We start from the raw sequence: 17,238 nt of genomic DNA, 5'->3' as shown, positions 1-17,238 counted from the left end.
ACAACTATTTGCATGAAAAATAAAACATGTACATGTCTTGGTGCCTGTGTGCACATTAACTGAAGGAAAACAATCTGGAGGACGTGCACCAGAATGTCGAGAGGGGGTGTTCCTTCAAATGGGGTGACGTAACAGAGCCGAGTGAGTGAAATAGTCCTTTTAAAACTTGATGTATTTCATTATTATAAATACAAAGGTGTTTTTAAATTTGAATATGCATATATTTATGAGGACAATTAAGACATTTTTAAAAAGAACACGAGTAATCCAAGCTTTTAAATTTTGTAACCTTAATTAGTTCATTCCCTTAGTATCTTAGGGAAGATCAAACCATTTTTCCATTCAGGGATTTGATACCACTTTACAGTGTTAATGAGATTAGGTATAAGAACTGCTAACTCTATTTCAGGAATTCCACTAAAAAAATAAGGTTTCAGTTTTAGTTTGTTGCTTCTGCAAGAAACTGATATCACTCCTATTCTGCTCTACACTAAATGACTTGGTACCTGCCCTTCCTTTTCAGATGCAAGTGAATCAGATGACTCCCTGTTTTTATGGCCATATTAGTCCCACAATCTTTTAGTCATTAATAAACATATTCTTCCTGTGGCCCAAACTTGCCTTGAATCACATCACCAATGGAAGTAAGAGCCTTCTATTTTCTCAGTGCGCAAAGTACAGAGTTAGGAACTAGATACTGTACCCTGTGCCACTGGCCATGCATTTGCTCTTCATTCCTGAGTTTGCTAACCTTCCTTTGTCCACTGTGCAAATGCTCTTAGGAGGGAGCCTACCTGAGTCTACTTTGGTTATTACTTCTCCATAAATTACTGCCCTGGGCTATACCGTCTGGGTGGTTTAAATCCTTTATATTAGTTTTCCTGGTGCAAAAAGAGTCTGAATGCCACCTATTTAAAATTCAAAAGTTTAAAAGATCTCCCAAATATAATATAAAAATTCTATCTCTTTATATATACCTCCACTTCCTTAAAACATATCTGCCTCTATGGCTCTCTGTCTACCTCTTGACCCCACCCTCTCACCTGTAGTACCCTTCCTTCTCTTCATCCTTTTAAACTCATTCTCACTGTATTCATCACTCAGAAACAGTGTTTGTTTTGTTTTTTTTTACCATTGAGGAAACACACCTATTTATATAGACCTGGTGAAACTTGTTAATCAAAACCTTATGCATCTGCCATTTGATCACCTAGAAATCTGTCCAATATGGTAGCCACTAGCCACATATGGCTATGTAAGATAAATTTAAATTAATTTAAATAAAATTAGCTTAGTACGCAGTTTCTGTTTCTCACTAACCACATTTCAAATGCTCTATAGCCAAGTATAGCCAGTGTCTATGGTGCTGGACAGCACAGACATACAATGTTTACATCACTGCTGGACAGCCCTGATGTAGGTCTTGATTCAACTCTAGCAGTACACAGACCCTTGAGAAAATGCAAAAGTTTAATAGCAGACAAAAACTAGGGGCATAGGTAAACATAGCTTGCCTTCACACAGCCCCATCAAAATTACAACTAAAATATAGAACCATCACTCAGAACCATCAGAAATCAGGTTGAATAGAAGTCTGATAACTATGGGATTAAAGAAACCACATCTGTCCTGCCCCCCCGCTGAGGATTCCAGTGCCAGGAAGATAAGTCCCCGTAATTTCTGTCTACAAAAACCAATGGGGATTGAGTCGGTAAAAGAAACTTCTGGAGTCCCAAGCAGCTCCTCTTTAAGAACCCACACACAGAGTTACTCAGATTCACTCCTTGTGAGCTCCAACACTGGGGTAGCAGCTCAAAAGGCGCCAGTGGTATACAAGGAGGAACTGAAGTGTCTGACATTAAGGCAGGAAAGACATTTTCTCCCAGACGGAAAGTAGGCAGAGGCCATTGTCTCTTTTCTCAGCCCTTCCCCCAGAGAGCCACAGAGCCACAGAATTGGCAGGTTGCTGCCACATCTGAGGCTCTGTCAACTTAGCTAACAAGGTTTAGCCCATCTTAGAGATCCTTTGAAACCCTGTCCCTCTCAACTTATAGGCCCAAACTGTTAACCATGACTTTTCTGTATGAATGGCTTGTCTTGGCTCATGCTTTGCCTCTTCCTAAATCTTATCAGACAAGCAACAGCCAGCCTCAGTAAACCTCCAGCCCCACCACTTGCTAAGTGGCCCCAGGCCTGACACTAGCAGCAGCCAGCCTAGAATCACAGCTTGACTTCACCTGGGAATCTCCAAGCCCATCAAAAGTAGCAGCCATCTCAGACTGCTTTATATCTCATGCAGGTGACCTTGGGCAGAACACAGGTAGGGGCTGACCTTGGGCTGCATTCCCTAGGAAACTCCAGGGCCTGTGCACCCAGTGGACAGCTACAGACCACACTGGAATACCAACACCCTGCAGAGGCTGATCGTCCATGGTGGGGTGGGGGTGGGGTTGGTGGGCAGTGGTCACAGTCAGTCCTTGCAGCTGACTGGCCTGGGTAATTCCTTCCCATTGACCTGCTAACAGCAATCAAGGCTCAACTATAAGAGGAGGGTATACTCAGTCCACACAAAGGGTGCACTTCGAGTACCCAACTTAGGTGACAGGGAAGGCTATGCCACTGGACCCTACAGGACACCTATTACATTAGGTCATACTACCAAGACAGGGAGTCATAGCAGCTCTACCTAATACACAGAAACAAACACAGGGGGGCTACCAAAATGAGGAGAAAAAGAAACATGGCCCAAATGAAAGAACAGATCAAAACTCCAGAAAAAGAGATAAACAAAATGGAGAGAAGCAATATATCAGATGCAAAGTTCAAGACACTGGTTATAAGGATGCTTAAGGAACTTAGTGAGGACCCAACAGCATAAAAAAATAGTCAGAAACAAAGGTACAATAATTGCAATAAAGAACAATTTACAGGGAAACAACAGTAAAGTGAATGAAGCTGAGAATCAAATCAATGATTTGGAGCGTAAGGAACCAAAAAAATAAATAAATAACCAATCAGAAAGAATTCCCCCAAATGAGGATAGCATAAGCAACCTCTGGGACAACTTCAAGAGTTTCCAAGTTCAAAGTATAAACATTCACATTATAGGGCTGCCAGAAGGAGAAGAGAAAGAGCAGTAAATTGGAAATCTGTTTTTAAAAAATGAAAGAACACTTTCCTTATCTAGTGAAGGAAATAGACATACAATTCCAGGATGCACAGAGAGTCCCAAACAAGATAGATGCATAGAGGCCCACTCCAAGATACATCATAATTAAAATGCCAAAGGTTAAAGATGAAGAGAGAATCTTAAATGCAGCAAGGGAAAAGAAGTTGGTTACCTACAGGGGAGTTCCTACAAGGTTGTCAGCTGATTTCTCAAAAGAAACTTTGCAGGCTAGAAGAGACTGGGAAGAAATATTCAAAGTCATGAAAAGCAGGGACCTGTAGCCAAGATTGTTCTACCCAGGAAAGCTATCATTTAGAATTGAAGGGCAGATGAAAAGCTTCCCAGACAAGAAAAAAACTAAAGGCGTTCATCACCATCAAACCATTATTACATGAAATGTTAAACTTGTTTAAGAAAAAGGAGATCAAAACTATGAACAATAAAATGGCAATAAACATACACCTATCAACAACTGAATCTAAAAAACAAACTAAGCAAACGAGAAGACAGAGACAGAATCATGGATATGGAGAGTGTTTTGATGGTTTCCAGTGGGAAGAGGGAGAGGGAGAATGGGTGAAGAGCTAAGGGGATTAAAAAATACAAACTGACAGTCACAGAATAACTATAGGGATGTAAAATACAGTGTAGGAAATGGAGTAGCCAAAGAACGTGTATGCATGACCCATGGACATGAATCATGGTGTGGGGACTGCCTGAGGGAGTGGGGGGTTCTGGGTGGAGGGTGGCAAAGGACGAAAAACTGGAACAACTGTAGTAGCATAAATATAATTCTAAAAAATAAAACATAATTCTAAAAAAACAGGAAAAAAGAAAAACCAAGATCATGGAAAAAGCAGAAAACATATTAATAATAAATAAAAGTACCAACAAATTAACCATGTCTAAAAATAAATAAATAAATTTCCCAAGTAAATAAATTTTCTATAAATCTTTACATTTCTATTTAACAATCCAGTAAAAATCTCTTCCTAAACATTACATATGCTGGCTGGATTATAACATTTTTTGATTCTGGAGTAATCTATAGATTTTTAAAATCATTCTTTAAAAGGAACACTTATGAAGCTGCCAACTTACTCCTCATTTAATTATAAACAAGTTGAAAAGCTTGGATGAACAGAGATGTAAGAATGGTTTCAACTGCTTTAAAGTCCTCTGAATGGCCAGCCAATCTTACATCCTCCAACAGTGACAAGGGGGCCATTTTCCCGCGTGCCAAGCTTCTACTCACCCCCCAGCCAGCCTGGCTCTCACTTCCCCACGAAATCTGCCTGAAATCATCCACTCCCTGCGTACAACAGCCCAGCGTTAATCTCTTCCCACTTTGTCCAACTACCATCTCCTCTGCATACTTGCACACTGTGCCCATCTCTACCTTCTAGTCACCTACTGCATGTCTACCCTGCCTGTAGGGCTGGAAGCTCCTTGAGCGCAAAAAAGAAATGGACTTTGATTTTTATTTGCAGCACCCAGCACTGTGACTGACACATAGAATGCCTTCTATAAATATGTATTAAACTGAGCTGAGCAAATAGGGCTCAAACATGCTTTTCACTCTACTCTGACTTCAAAGTCTTGCTGTTGGGGATATCTGAGGTGTAATCAATGTAATCTACTTTTGTCACAGTCTACTCTTAATTACGAGACATTTAAATTAATTTCAAATGTTGGTGAAAGCTATTATAGGCTATGATCTATTTGGCTACTAGAAGCTTATCTCTATTTACTTTCTTGACTAGTAGCTTCCTGATTTCTTGGGGGGAAAAGAAAGATTTTCTTTGGCCCCACGCTAGTTAATGAGTTTTCCAAGTGAAATCAAGAATGCTGCTAGAGAATCCAAATTCTTCAATATTTTTCAAAGTATACAAATAAATCACTGAATAATGAGATTTAATGAGCCAAAAGACAACAGCACTGTCAACATTTAAAACTTAGATAAAAATTCACTCTCTAAAGTATTTCCAAGAAAATGTCAGTTGGTTTTTGTTCCTAAGAAACTCAACTTTATAAAAAGGGCAAACACCTAGATTTCAAAAGGGAACCCCAAATACGTCATATATTGTTGAAATATCATTACTTCACATGTATGTGCTTTTTAAAGCAAAATTCTCATAATCTTGATTAAAAACCTGACATTCGTAATCAAAATTTGAGATATAATTACTCACCACTAAATGCAAACTGTGAAATTCAGGACAATGGCTTCCTGACCAGGAAATATATGGCTCCTTTTGGTTAATATCAAGAAAGTCAACTGGATTTTTTCCCCTCTAGGTTGGATTGGGAACCTAATGGCTCTTTTGCTTTTCACCTCCCCTTTGAATATTAATGGAAAATCACACTTCACAACACTTTTGTTGAAAGACAGAAGAAACACTATCTCTGAACTTGTCGAGGGACTTGTAGAACAATTTTGTAATTCTTCTTCATTTAGAACACTACCCTCAAGATTACATTTGTATAGAGATTCTGAATTTATAAAAGCATGCATAGGCATTTTCACATTTAATGCAAATTGTTCATATACATGATTAGCTCAATTATTCAGGCAACATCTGCTTGGTTTACATATTACCCATGACATTTCCCTGCCTTCTTTTTTCTTTCTGGCTTGAAATTTGATTACTTTTTTTTCTCACTAGCTTTGTACTAGTGACAAAAAAGAAAAGAAGATGAGGGGAAATTCAGGCTGATCATATTTTAAAATTTATATAGGTCTTTTAGAAAAAATAACAGAATATTAAAACTGCTAGCTAAATTAAGGCTTTCAGAGTAAAGGCATTTAAGTAATTTAAATTATTTCAATGTTTGTTATTTACTCAAATACCCTTAACTTACAACTTGCAATTGATAACATTATTTTATAATCATTATTTCCTTCATTTAGGCCTGTGAACCAGGGTATTATTCACATTTTTATAGGTGAGAAAACAGGAATATGAACGAAGTTGATCTGTCCAGGCAGAGGCCAGGATTAGAGGCCAAGTCATTTGATCCAAGTTGAGCACCCATTCCCCTGAAACTGGCATGTATCGGACCTTAGGAGGCTTGTAAAACCCAGATGGGGCTGAAGTTTCTGATTTGGCAGGCCTGGGGCAGAGCCTGGGAACGTGCATTCCTTAAAAAAGGTGTGACAGATGCTGCTCCTGCTGCCGGTGGTCCCCAAACCACAGTTTGAGAACAACAGCTGCTCCCCTCAGCTCTCTCCACCTCCCAGAGACATAAAGCACATCAGAGCAGGGAAAGTCTCCTTGATATGGGACTGCCCTCCTCAGCCCTGTCTCTCACGGCCAGCTGGTTCCAATCAAGGCGCCTGGAGCACATTGAAAGAGTCAGCTTCTGTTTGTCTCATGGTACAATATTAAGGAAACAGATCACTGAAGTAAAATGCACAAATAAGAAACCTTTTTGTGTAGAGTCAGTTTGATCCTTTTTCTCTTCTAAGCCGCTGAATTTAATATGTGAAACACAGAGGCACAGGACAGTAAGTAAAACTGTCCCCAACTTCCTGTCCTCTCCCCAAATGCAAAATATCACCGTTAGTGTCCATCAGTGCTATCCCAGCTTCGTGAAAGGTGACTGGTTTGTTCTTATTCCTTAGAAATAAATGACTGTCCTTCCATCGCCCACCCCAAATAATCTTTGAGTCCTCCCTTCCTTTGCATTGCAAAATATATCACTTAAAATGGGCATTATTCTGTTCATTTTTTCAGACTACTCAAGAATATAGATGTTACACTTTTTGAGAAAAATGGCCAGATTGTGATGCCCTGGACAGTTAATGAGCTGGAGAATCAAGATCATGTGAATCACAACATTCTATGTTACATCCATCTGATGAAAATATAATTGCTGCAAGAAACGCATTACTGACAGTTTGTGAATGTTGAACATCATGGTCTTACCTATGCACACTAGATCCATAAAACCATACATTCCATAGCAGATTTGAAAAAGGATGTCCTTCCTCTGCCACACTGCATAGGGGCTGAAGGCTGACCAGAGGAGCCAGGTCACACTCGCTATTAAGAACAGGGATCCTAGGATTACAGCAACCATCTGAACTTTCTCAACCAGTGTTATAGAAATGCTTTGCCACTACAAGAAAAACAGAGGCATGTAAGAAAAAAGGTGCTGTGTTTAATTTTAAAAAGAAAAAAAAAACATTTCTATCTCCATGTTTCTCTTTGTAATTTTAGACCCTTTTCAATCTGGCCCCCAAATGAGTTTTTCCATTTCATCCAGGCTATACAAAACAGATGAGGAGATAAATATTAATGAATTGCCTTAAGTTTATTCTTTTCAGTGATTCACCATTCTACAAATTTCCTCTAGTTTTATTCCAGAACACAGTACTGAGCGTGAATGGCTGAGGATTATTTAGTACCCGGGGATCACACATCATCTTTCCACATGCACAGAATTAGACACATTCTGAAGAAACATGGTGAGGACTCCTTTATTCGGAATTTTATTTTGCTCTTAACAGATATGGCTACTGCAAAAGAGGGAAATCCTTATTTTTGTGAGAAAACGTAAAAGACAAATAATTAGGTTCTATAAGAACAAAAGTGAAAAAGCTATTTAAGGTAAAATACTAGAATAATTAGAAGGGAACTATAAAATTACATATCATCTGTTATTGGTACATCTCATGTATTCAGATGATACTGACTTTTAATTATCTATAAGGTAATCCACAAGGCCATTTTTGTCAAGATTTAGAATTTGTACACAAATGGAGCACCTTTGAAACTCACAAACTGTATAAAGCACACTCTAGTCAGTGGGGAAAGTAATCTGAGACAATGTCCGGTACAAATGATCAAAAACCTTCCAAGGGTGCTATCAACTTGAGAGCATTAGTTAGTCAGGTTCACACTTTTGCCTGGTGAAACAAAACTGAAATTGCTGTATGGTATGCCAGCAAACAATGAAACTCAAAACCACCTGTAGAATCTCGGTCTGTGTGAAAGAGTTCCAACTGTTGCAACATATGGCTTGTCAGAAGAATTCCTAAACAGTCTAAATAACCTTTAAAAACAAATGAGCTGAAACGGACCAGCGTCTCCTGGGTGAATCTGGAATTCTCTTAAGCTCTTTACTTACCTGAAGTCTGAATATGTGCACCCACAAATGGCTAGTCTATCATTACCCACAATGCCCTCTCTCCCTCTCATTGTCACTCAGTCTTTTTCATCATAAGTAACTTACATATAATATTTAAGCATGCATTTGGCCCTGCATATTCATGGACAACCTTAAATTCTACATTTATGAAAGACTAAATATCAAAATGCATTTGAAATATTTCATTCTCTAGAGTCATTTATTTTTCTTTTAATAATAGAACCAAATGAAAAAGTTTGTTGGAAATTCAATAAGAAAGATAGTTCTAATTTTTTAATACAAAGATTCACTTACTGAAAAATGGTTCCTGCTTTCACAATCCTGGATAAATAATAACTAAACTAGTCAACATTATTTTATCATTACGAATCAATCAATGTTGTATTTCAAGTTGGCTTTTCACTAACTTCCTGACATAATTTTAAACACATGAATTTCACTAGGCATCTGAACTTCAAACCATTTCAAACTGGAGTCACCAAACAAGTGTGAAGTACCACTGTCTGTTGTTCTAGCTTAGTGTTGACACTGACTAAAATCTGCAGTAAGTACAACTACATGGTTCACAAATAGGAAACAACTTTCAACTAGCATCCATTCTAGACGGGTGCTACCATGTCTGCACGCATTAGAACACTCTCCATCGATTTATTAATCACATCGGATGAAAACAAAGCATACTTTTAAATCCACGAAGCAATGATGTTTGCCAGTAATCCTTTATGTTTCAGATTCATCACATAATTTTAGTGTAGTTAAATATGGACAGCTCAATACTGTATGGTTAAGTATACTTAGCTTCAATTAGTCTTACTAATTAACTGACACAAGACTGCCTGCAGGCCAATTCAGTAACAAGTGGTGGCCAGAGGCCCTACTAGACTCTTGGATTTGGGTGAACCGGTGGGGATCGTTTGATGTGGCGGTGATGTCTCCTGAGACACAGGAAATTGTGGTGGCTCTCAGAAGTAGCATGACTCAGAGTTAGCATGAGGGGGTGGAAGGCGGGTGGGAGGGACACTCAGGTGGCAGCCTTTTGACACATGAGGCTTAACTGTTCCTTAGCAGAAAAAGTGAATGACTAAAGGGACAGACTTCCTAGGAATAAACAGCATTGATGCTTCCCACTTGTTAGTGTGACAGCAAATTTAAAATGGTTTAAAATTCAAACACTTGGCAGTTTGGAATAAATGTGGTCAGAATTATGTCAGAAAACAGAGCAATTAAAAATGCAATTACAGTACACTGGGAAGCTTAATTATGTACTATTATCATAAACATAATTTTTCTTTGCAGATATAAGAATTTGAGATTTTTTGAAGCTTATTTTTAAAGAAGGATAAACTGTTCAAGTCTGTAATGAGCTTACTGAAATTTTTCATTTTGTATCTCTTTACTAACAGTGCACATCTGCCTGAAAGTGCATCGATGTTCTTCATAAACCAGCGAACCTTAAAATCAACACCATTTCCCTGAATACCTAATAAGAACCAACCATTATTGAAACCGGAATTATTAAACCAATTATGAACATAGGCATTTCCCTTTGAACACTGATAGTACCTCGGTAATTTCTTTGCCCACTAGATACTGATCTTTCTTCTTTTTGCCATTATGTGTGATAAGTGGAATGTGTTCACACTCTTCCCCCAGGAAGACAGCGTGCCCTTCCACCACTAGGCCACGCCCACCTGGCATCCTTGCCCCGGAAGGCACACGTGACCTACAGGCTCAGCCTCCAGGAGCTGTGCCAGTGGACCATTAGCTTGGGCAATAAAACTAGAAGATAAGTCTCTCGGGACTTCTGTCTTTAACCGATGGCGTCCAAGGCCTGAATTTCAGTTTGTAACATATTTCTGAATCCTAAACAAGATTTGTCAACTGCTGAACACACTTTCTCTTCTAAAATTTGATATATATGAATGCATGTATACAATACTTTTTTCACTTAAATTTCTTGCCAAGATTGGAAAGGTAAGTAATAGAAAAATAACCAGATTGGTTCTAAATAATTGCTATTATTTTATTTTTTTCCATAACATTTTAGGTATGTGTTTACACTTTTATACTCCTGAAAAATCCAATTTTATACAGCCTATGGGATCTAGCAAAGTTAGACCAGCCGGCTCCTCTTTTGGAAGTTTGTCTTCATTTAGTGGACTGGAATTTAATAACCCTAGCCTATATTTATATAGGGCTAATATGTACTAGGTACTTTTCTAAGAGGTTACACATATTAACTAACTTAAGCCCCATGATAATTCTATCAGAAAGGTACTATTATAATTCCCATTTCATAAATAAGTAAATTGAGTAGAGAGGTTAAACAATTTGCCCAAGGTGAAACACCCAGTGAGAACTAGAAACTGAGATGCAAACGCAGGTAGTCTGGCTCCTAGGTCCATGCTCTTAATCCTTACACTACACTGTATAATAACACTACTGAGCTCTAATTAATTGCATACTCCCTGTCATTTCGGTGCCACAGCAATTCCCCTGATAAAAGCTTTGAGTCTTTCCTCCCTGAATCTACTCAAATAGCTTTCCAGCTGGACTTCTAGCTATGAATCATTCCCTGATCCTTTATGTAACTCCCAAGGCCACATTCCTAATGGAAAAAGAACCGCCTCTGCTGGGATGGACTCTAAACTCTGTCAAGGAAGGTAAGTGTTTGGTCCAGCACATGTACCCAGTGCCTGGCACATAACTGTCGCAGGAAAGATGGAAGAAAGGATAGGGGAGTATTACCAAAAAGAGAGAAAAGATGGGTGAAGGAAGTTGAAAGAAAGGAAGGGAGGGAAAAGGGTAGGAGGAGAGAGGAGAGGCACACTCCTCATGTTGCTTCATCTGACTTCTTTGCGTTCTCTCAAATGCTATGTGCTTTTAACTTTGGTCCCTCTCTGCTTTGGAGCATGTTCCCTCCTCAGCATGCAATGCCCTTCTTCCCTTTTTTCACCAGATGAAATCTCCCGTGTATCCCTAAAAGGCCCTAATGCCCTCTGAAGCCATCCACCTCGTGCTGCTCCTCTTCTAAGCAGAACCCCCCTTTCTGGTCCCCGTAATCCAATGTTTATACTGCTGTTTAGTTTAGATTTCTCTCTCACTTGGACCCCGGGCAAGTGTTTATCTCCCTGCTGTCCACGGACTACAGGGCTCAAATGGCAGAAATGGAGTCTCATCTCCCTTCACGCACCCCAAACTGCTGAATACACTGCTGGTGCTCAGGGAAGACGGCCCAAAGAGACCCAGATGGTACCATGATTACCTTGAATTACAGTTTCTTGCCTTGAATGCAAGATATAAAATCTCCACTGTGAAAGGTGCACTCCATGCTCCAGTGGGGTCAAGGGGGATAGGGGGAGGGTCCTAAGAGAGACACCCTTATCACTCGAGTTAAGGAATCCACAACCAAAAACCTGACATAACAAACCTTGTTACTCCTTTACTATCCAAGCCCAAACTTTGTTTAGATTCCTCACGAATAAGCAACCCAAACTTAAGTGTCTTTGTTTTGTCACTTCTTCACAAATTTATTGTTTCTTGGCCTACAAAGTATAAAAAGCTGCTCATTCATCATTCTGAAAGTATCATTTTTGATCTCCTGTGTGCACATATTAAGTTAGTTTTTCTACTGTTAATCTGGTCTTTTTCAATTTTGTTAGTCCACCCATAAGAACTCGAAAGAGGCAGAAGGGGAGAACTCTCCCCCTCCCCGACAACACCAATAACTGCTTTAAATACACAGAATCCTGACTTTAGTTCCATCACCTCTCTGACTGCCAGAGTAACATTCTCCCTGCCTCCATTCTATTACTACCTACCGGATAAAGCTACCCCTGTGTCCAAAGCACCAGTAAGTAGAGAAGTGAGAATTTAAACTTAGATCTGTTTCCAAAGCATAAGTTCTTTCTAAAACGCCTTTCTCTCTGTCCAGACATTATTATACCTATCTGAAAGGTATTTCTGGGGGTGGAAAATAGTCAAATACGAAAAAAGCAGCTCAGCAGAAGTGCCAAGTAAATCTGACCTATGTAGCTTTTCAAATGGCAACCTCAAATATTTCTTGGATCTGAAAGTTGCAGTTTGTTAAATGAGTATAAACATAGAGAAGAGAATCTCAAAGCATTATTTCTTTTAAATTTTAATGACGTTTGTAAAGAATTAAATAAATTCACATTGGAAATTATTTAATATTCTCTTTATACTGGTCACAGATGCACCAAGTAAGGGCCACCAGTCATAAAAAGATACAAACAAGGCGCGTGGCCTGGAGTCAAGCATCGTTCTGTGTAAGGGGCGATGCTGTCATGGCACTCTCACGGGAAGCGAGCTGACCGCTCCAGCATTTACCCAGGCTGCTCCGAAACCATAGCATTGCCACATATTGCCCTTACCACTGAAATCCTACTAATCAACACGGGTCTATTACTGCCTTCAGAGTAAAAGGAATAGAAGGGAAGAAAAAGCTAAGAATTTTCTTCAAAGAAATAATGGGAGCTTAAGCCAAGGGGAGACCGAGAGAAAACCCTTGTAAAAATCTATTTTAAGCAGCAAGTTAAAAACTGAAGAAAGGCCTAACTCAATGAGGCCTCCTGCAAGCTATTTAGAAGCTGTACCTGCCATCCCTTCATCTAAAAGAGTTAATATACCTTCTCAGTTTAGAATTCAGTTTCCTCCTGAACATAAAAAATGCTCAGAGAGAACAAGATGGAACTCAGAAGGTAGTTTCATTCAGTGTGCATTAAATCATTCAGTCTAAAGTACTGTTTCATCTTTGTTTGTACGAGAAAGGCCAGATATGAATCATAAACTAATAGATTTGTAGTACGATGATTTATAGTACGCAGGTGACAGATGGGATTACTCACCAGTGTCACGGGAAAGAACACCTGTTCTGAACAAGTGTCCTTCCTCTTCAGTAAAATGAATTTAACTAAAACCTATTTTCAATCATCTTTAGATGGTTTTTAAATTGAACCACTAAAGTTGGGATCTGAAATGCTGGCTAGAAAGATCTCAATGTATAATCAATTTGACATGTGGCTACAACTTTCAATTAATTATATTCCCATTCTTTGTAGAATTGTATTCATAGGCTGCATGTTAAAAGTAATTTTATGGTTTGGCATGGGTCTTCTCTGAGAGAAAAATACCTTCAGCCTGGCTGGTGTCGCTCAGTGGATTGAGCCGGACTGAGCCAAAGGGTCACTAGTTCGATTCCCAGTCAGGGCACATGCCTGGGTTTGGGCCAGGCTCCCAGTGGGGGGTGTTTCAGAGGCAGCCACACATTGATGTTTCTCTCCTTCTCTTTCTCCCTGCCTTCCCCTCTCTCTAAAATTAAATAAATATAATCTTAAAAAAGAAAAGAAAAATATCTTCATAAACTTACCACAGCTGAGATAAATGTCAGATGTTAGAAATTTACTTTGCCTCTGAGAAAGGCGAAATCTAAACAGCCTAAAGAAAATAATTAGGAAAACATAAAACCACTTCTTTAAAATATTACTAAAATTGATAAAATTCTAGCAAAACTAACCAAGAAATGAAAAAGGAGAAACAATCACTGATCCTACAGATAAAAATAGTAAGGAAATTTCATGCACAACTTAATCACAATTAATTCAATATTATTGATAAAACAGACATTTTTGAAAATATAACTTATCAAAACTGACTCAAGAGGAAACAAAATATATGCAAAACCCTATATAAAATAAATTAAATTTTTAATCAAAAGCCTTTTGCAAACAAATAAACAAACACTTCCAGGACAAGATGGTGTCACTGGAGAATCTTATGAAACATTTAGAATATTCAATATTAATCTTATGTAAACTCTTTCAGAAAATAAAGGGCAGAAAATTTCCCAATTCATTTTATGAGGCCAGCATAAACCTGATACCAAACCTAACAAAACATAATGAGAAAATAAAAATTCTAGACCAATACCCTTTATGAGCACAGATTTTTAAAAAACCTCTATGGAACATTAGCAAAATCAAACCCAGCAATATACAAAGGAGTGGAGCTGATCCTGGCAGTGCAAGGTGACTGTAACATTCAAGTGTCAAACAATTAAATTGACCTTATCAACCAGATTTTTTAAAAAAGAGTCTCTCAATAGGTTTGGTAAAATTATGACAAGCATCCATTCATGATAAAACTTCAAACAGAAAAAAACTTTTTAACCCTAAAAAAAAGTGTCTACAAAATACTCACAGCTAAAATAATGCATAATTACCTTGGAAAAAAATACCCCCGCACCATACTCAGGATCAGGAACTAGACAAAGACATCTAGCCTTATGCTTTCTATTCAATACTGAACTGGATGTCCTACTCAATGGAAGAAGGCAAAAATAAAATAATAACAAGTACAAAGTTTGTAAAGGAAGAAGTATAAAATTGTCTCTATTTGGAGATGACATAATAATCTATGTAGAAAATCTTATGAAATTGACAATAAAACCTAACAAATTAGAGAATTTAGCAAAACCTCAAAATATAAGGTCAATAAACAAATGTCAACTGTATTTAAATGCCAGCAGCAAAAAGATGAAAGATAAAATTACAAAACAATACTATCGATATATAAAAAACAGTGTAAATCTGAAATTACATAGGGCTAAATTTTTCAAAAAAAATCATCTACAAACCATCGCTAAAAAAAACTAAAGCAGACCTAAATTGACACTTAAGGATTTGAAGATTCAATACTGTCCAGATAACCGTTCTCCCCAAATTTAATTTCTACCCTTAAAATAGAAAATAGTATCAAAAAAACAAAGGTTTCATATCAGTCACAATCCAGAGTGGCTTACATTATTGAAAAAAAAACTACTCCTTTAGAGTAACCATCAGTTAGTTGATATTACCAATTCAAGTTCAACTCCTACTGATTGCAATTTCCAGAAGAATTAGGGAGAAGAAAGCCCTGTGCATCGCTTCCTTGTGTGGAACAATCTTTACCAGAGCTCCCTTCGCCATTGGGAATGCACATCCTTTGAAGGACAGTGTCTTGGTCACAGATCACTGCTTCATTTAGTTAAAATGCCTGGGACTAACAGAAATGAAGAGAGGTGGGTGGGCAGCTCCCCTTGTGTGCTAAGGAAAGCTATGAGGGATTCACACCATTGTACAGAACTCAGAACATCAACAATTTTTTTCTCCAGAAACCTGGAAATTCTAAGAGGTTTCACAAGCCATGTTTCATAACTTTGAAAACGTGTTCAATATTTTCAAAGGTTTGTACCTCAAGGTGAGGGTCATCTTATAGGATTAGTTTCCGGGACTGTTGACCTGGGCCCTAGGATTAAAAGAGAGAAATTGTCTTCCTCCAGAAAGGAAGTCCCTGGGAGGAGAGGAGCTCTTAGAACATTTCATTCCATCACTGAGATGCTTCCCAGCTTTCCCCATGACGACAGGTTCAACTGGGGTGGGCACATGAATAATCTCTGACTTTAGAGCCTGAAAAATAAAATCCTAGAGGAATTCAGACGAAGGTGAAACTGGCTTGAGTCACTTGGGCAGCAAAGGGACTGAGAATCCAGGCATAAGCTGGAGTGACCAGACAAGCCTGTAAAGTTTGGAAATGCAGTTCCAGCAGGGGAAAAATTTGATCCAAAGTGAAGGTTTGATTACTCAGTGAGAAGCAAGACAAGCAGAGCCCAGACACAAGGAGTAGGAGCGATGCTAACTGGGTGAGGCCTCTGTGGATGGCCAGGAACCAGGACACTAACCGAAAGAGTGAGGTGGGCCTTGTGAAGAAGCATCTGTCCAGAAAACCCCTTCAAACGGAAGCTGTCCTTTATTACCCAGATGCTCTGTCTGTGGAGATAGGAGGCTGAGTCCTGAAGACTACCCTATCTGGGTAGTTCCCGATTCACAGGAAGTAGTGGGTCAATGGCAGACAGGTGCAACTGTTTCTTATAAAAAATGACTATCCTTACTTAGAAGGATAGTCATCTCTTATAACTCTCAAATGACTGAGTATTAACAAAAACCTCTCAAATGACTGAATATTAACAAAAAAACTACTTTTCAAACTGATTAGTAAGCAAGATTAATTCAGCAACTATGGCATATGGAGTCTACATAAAGAACACCGAAGGGCCTGTATCTCAGTTCAGAAAAGGCATATTTATTCCTCCATTTATTTCTCCAGGACTATCATGTCTTGTTTCTCAATGTAATTTCTTGTTCAAATGTATTGATTATGATAGATTTTCATACTTGTCAAGGACTTTCTGGTCAACACTCAGCAGTCCAAAGCTGACCTATAAAGACATTGTAGGTCTTCAGTGCTCAAGAGCTTGTGTGGCCTTTTTCTTTCTGCGTGTTAATTATTTCTTGTAACAAAAGCAGGTGCTGTCCATTATTCCAAATCAAGGACATTTGGCCCAAGTACAACTGTCTAATAGAGTTAGTCTTAGTAACTAGACTTTGCCCCATATGAATTAAATGTGTGTCTGTGTATAATGCATTTTTGTTTCATTACTCTCCTCAATATCTGTTATTAATTATGTTTAAACACAGGGATCACAGGGGATCTATATCTAGTAATTAGTAGGTGGTCATAATCCTATTCACTTGTTCTCTCCATGAGGAGTTAAAAGCTTTCTTTGCTGAAGGAGTTTATTATAACTCTCAATGGACTGTTACTGTTTTCAGCCTTGATCTTGGAAAGCAGCTACCTTCCCATTTGTAATACCTCACTTCACATAGACCGAACACTGTTATTCTCCTGTTGGTGAGAACAGCACCCTTGGTAACTAGGGACCACAGCATAAGACATACCACCACCTCCAGGGGATTTAGGCAGCACCTTTACAAAGCGGCTTTCTCTTAGTGATGGGGAGGCAGCATAATGTGTTGAGACAGAGAGCTGTAAACTGGCTCTACTACCAAACAAGTTAT

General features: G+C 38.6%; 1 protein-coding gene across 1 annotated transcript in view; it reads right to left on the bottom strand.

The window, feature by feature from the left end:
- MARCHF11 (membrane associated ring-CH-type finger 11) overlaps positions 1-17,238 on the bottom strand; it is a 94,597-nt gene that overhangs the window by 17,028 nt on the left and 60,331 nt on the right. Inside the window, exon 3 of the mRNA XM_037154547.2 lies at positions 7,099-7,291. Within this exon, the coding sequence (XP_037010442.1) occupies positions 7,099-7,291 (193 nt within the window). The remainder of the gene's footprint in view (positions 1-7,098; positions 7,292-17,238) is intronic.

The sequence above is a fragment of the Artibeus jamaicensis genome, unplaced genomic scaffold (genome assembly GCF_021234435.1).
Source record: "Artibeus jamaicensis isolate MK-2021 breed Jamaican fruit bat unplaced genomic scaffold, CSHL_Jam_final scaffold_369, whole genome shotgun sequence".
Taxonomy (NCBI): domain Eukaryota; kingdom Metazoa; phylum Chordata; class Mammalia; order Chiroptera; family Phyllostomidae; genus Artibeus; species Artibeus jamaicensis.
Note: the sequence above shows the minus strand (reverse complement) of the source record. Positions and strands in the feature narration are given on the sequence as shown.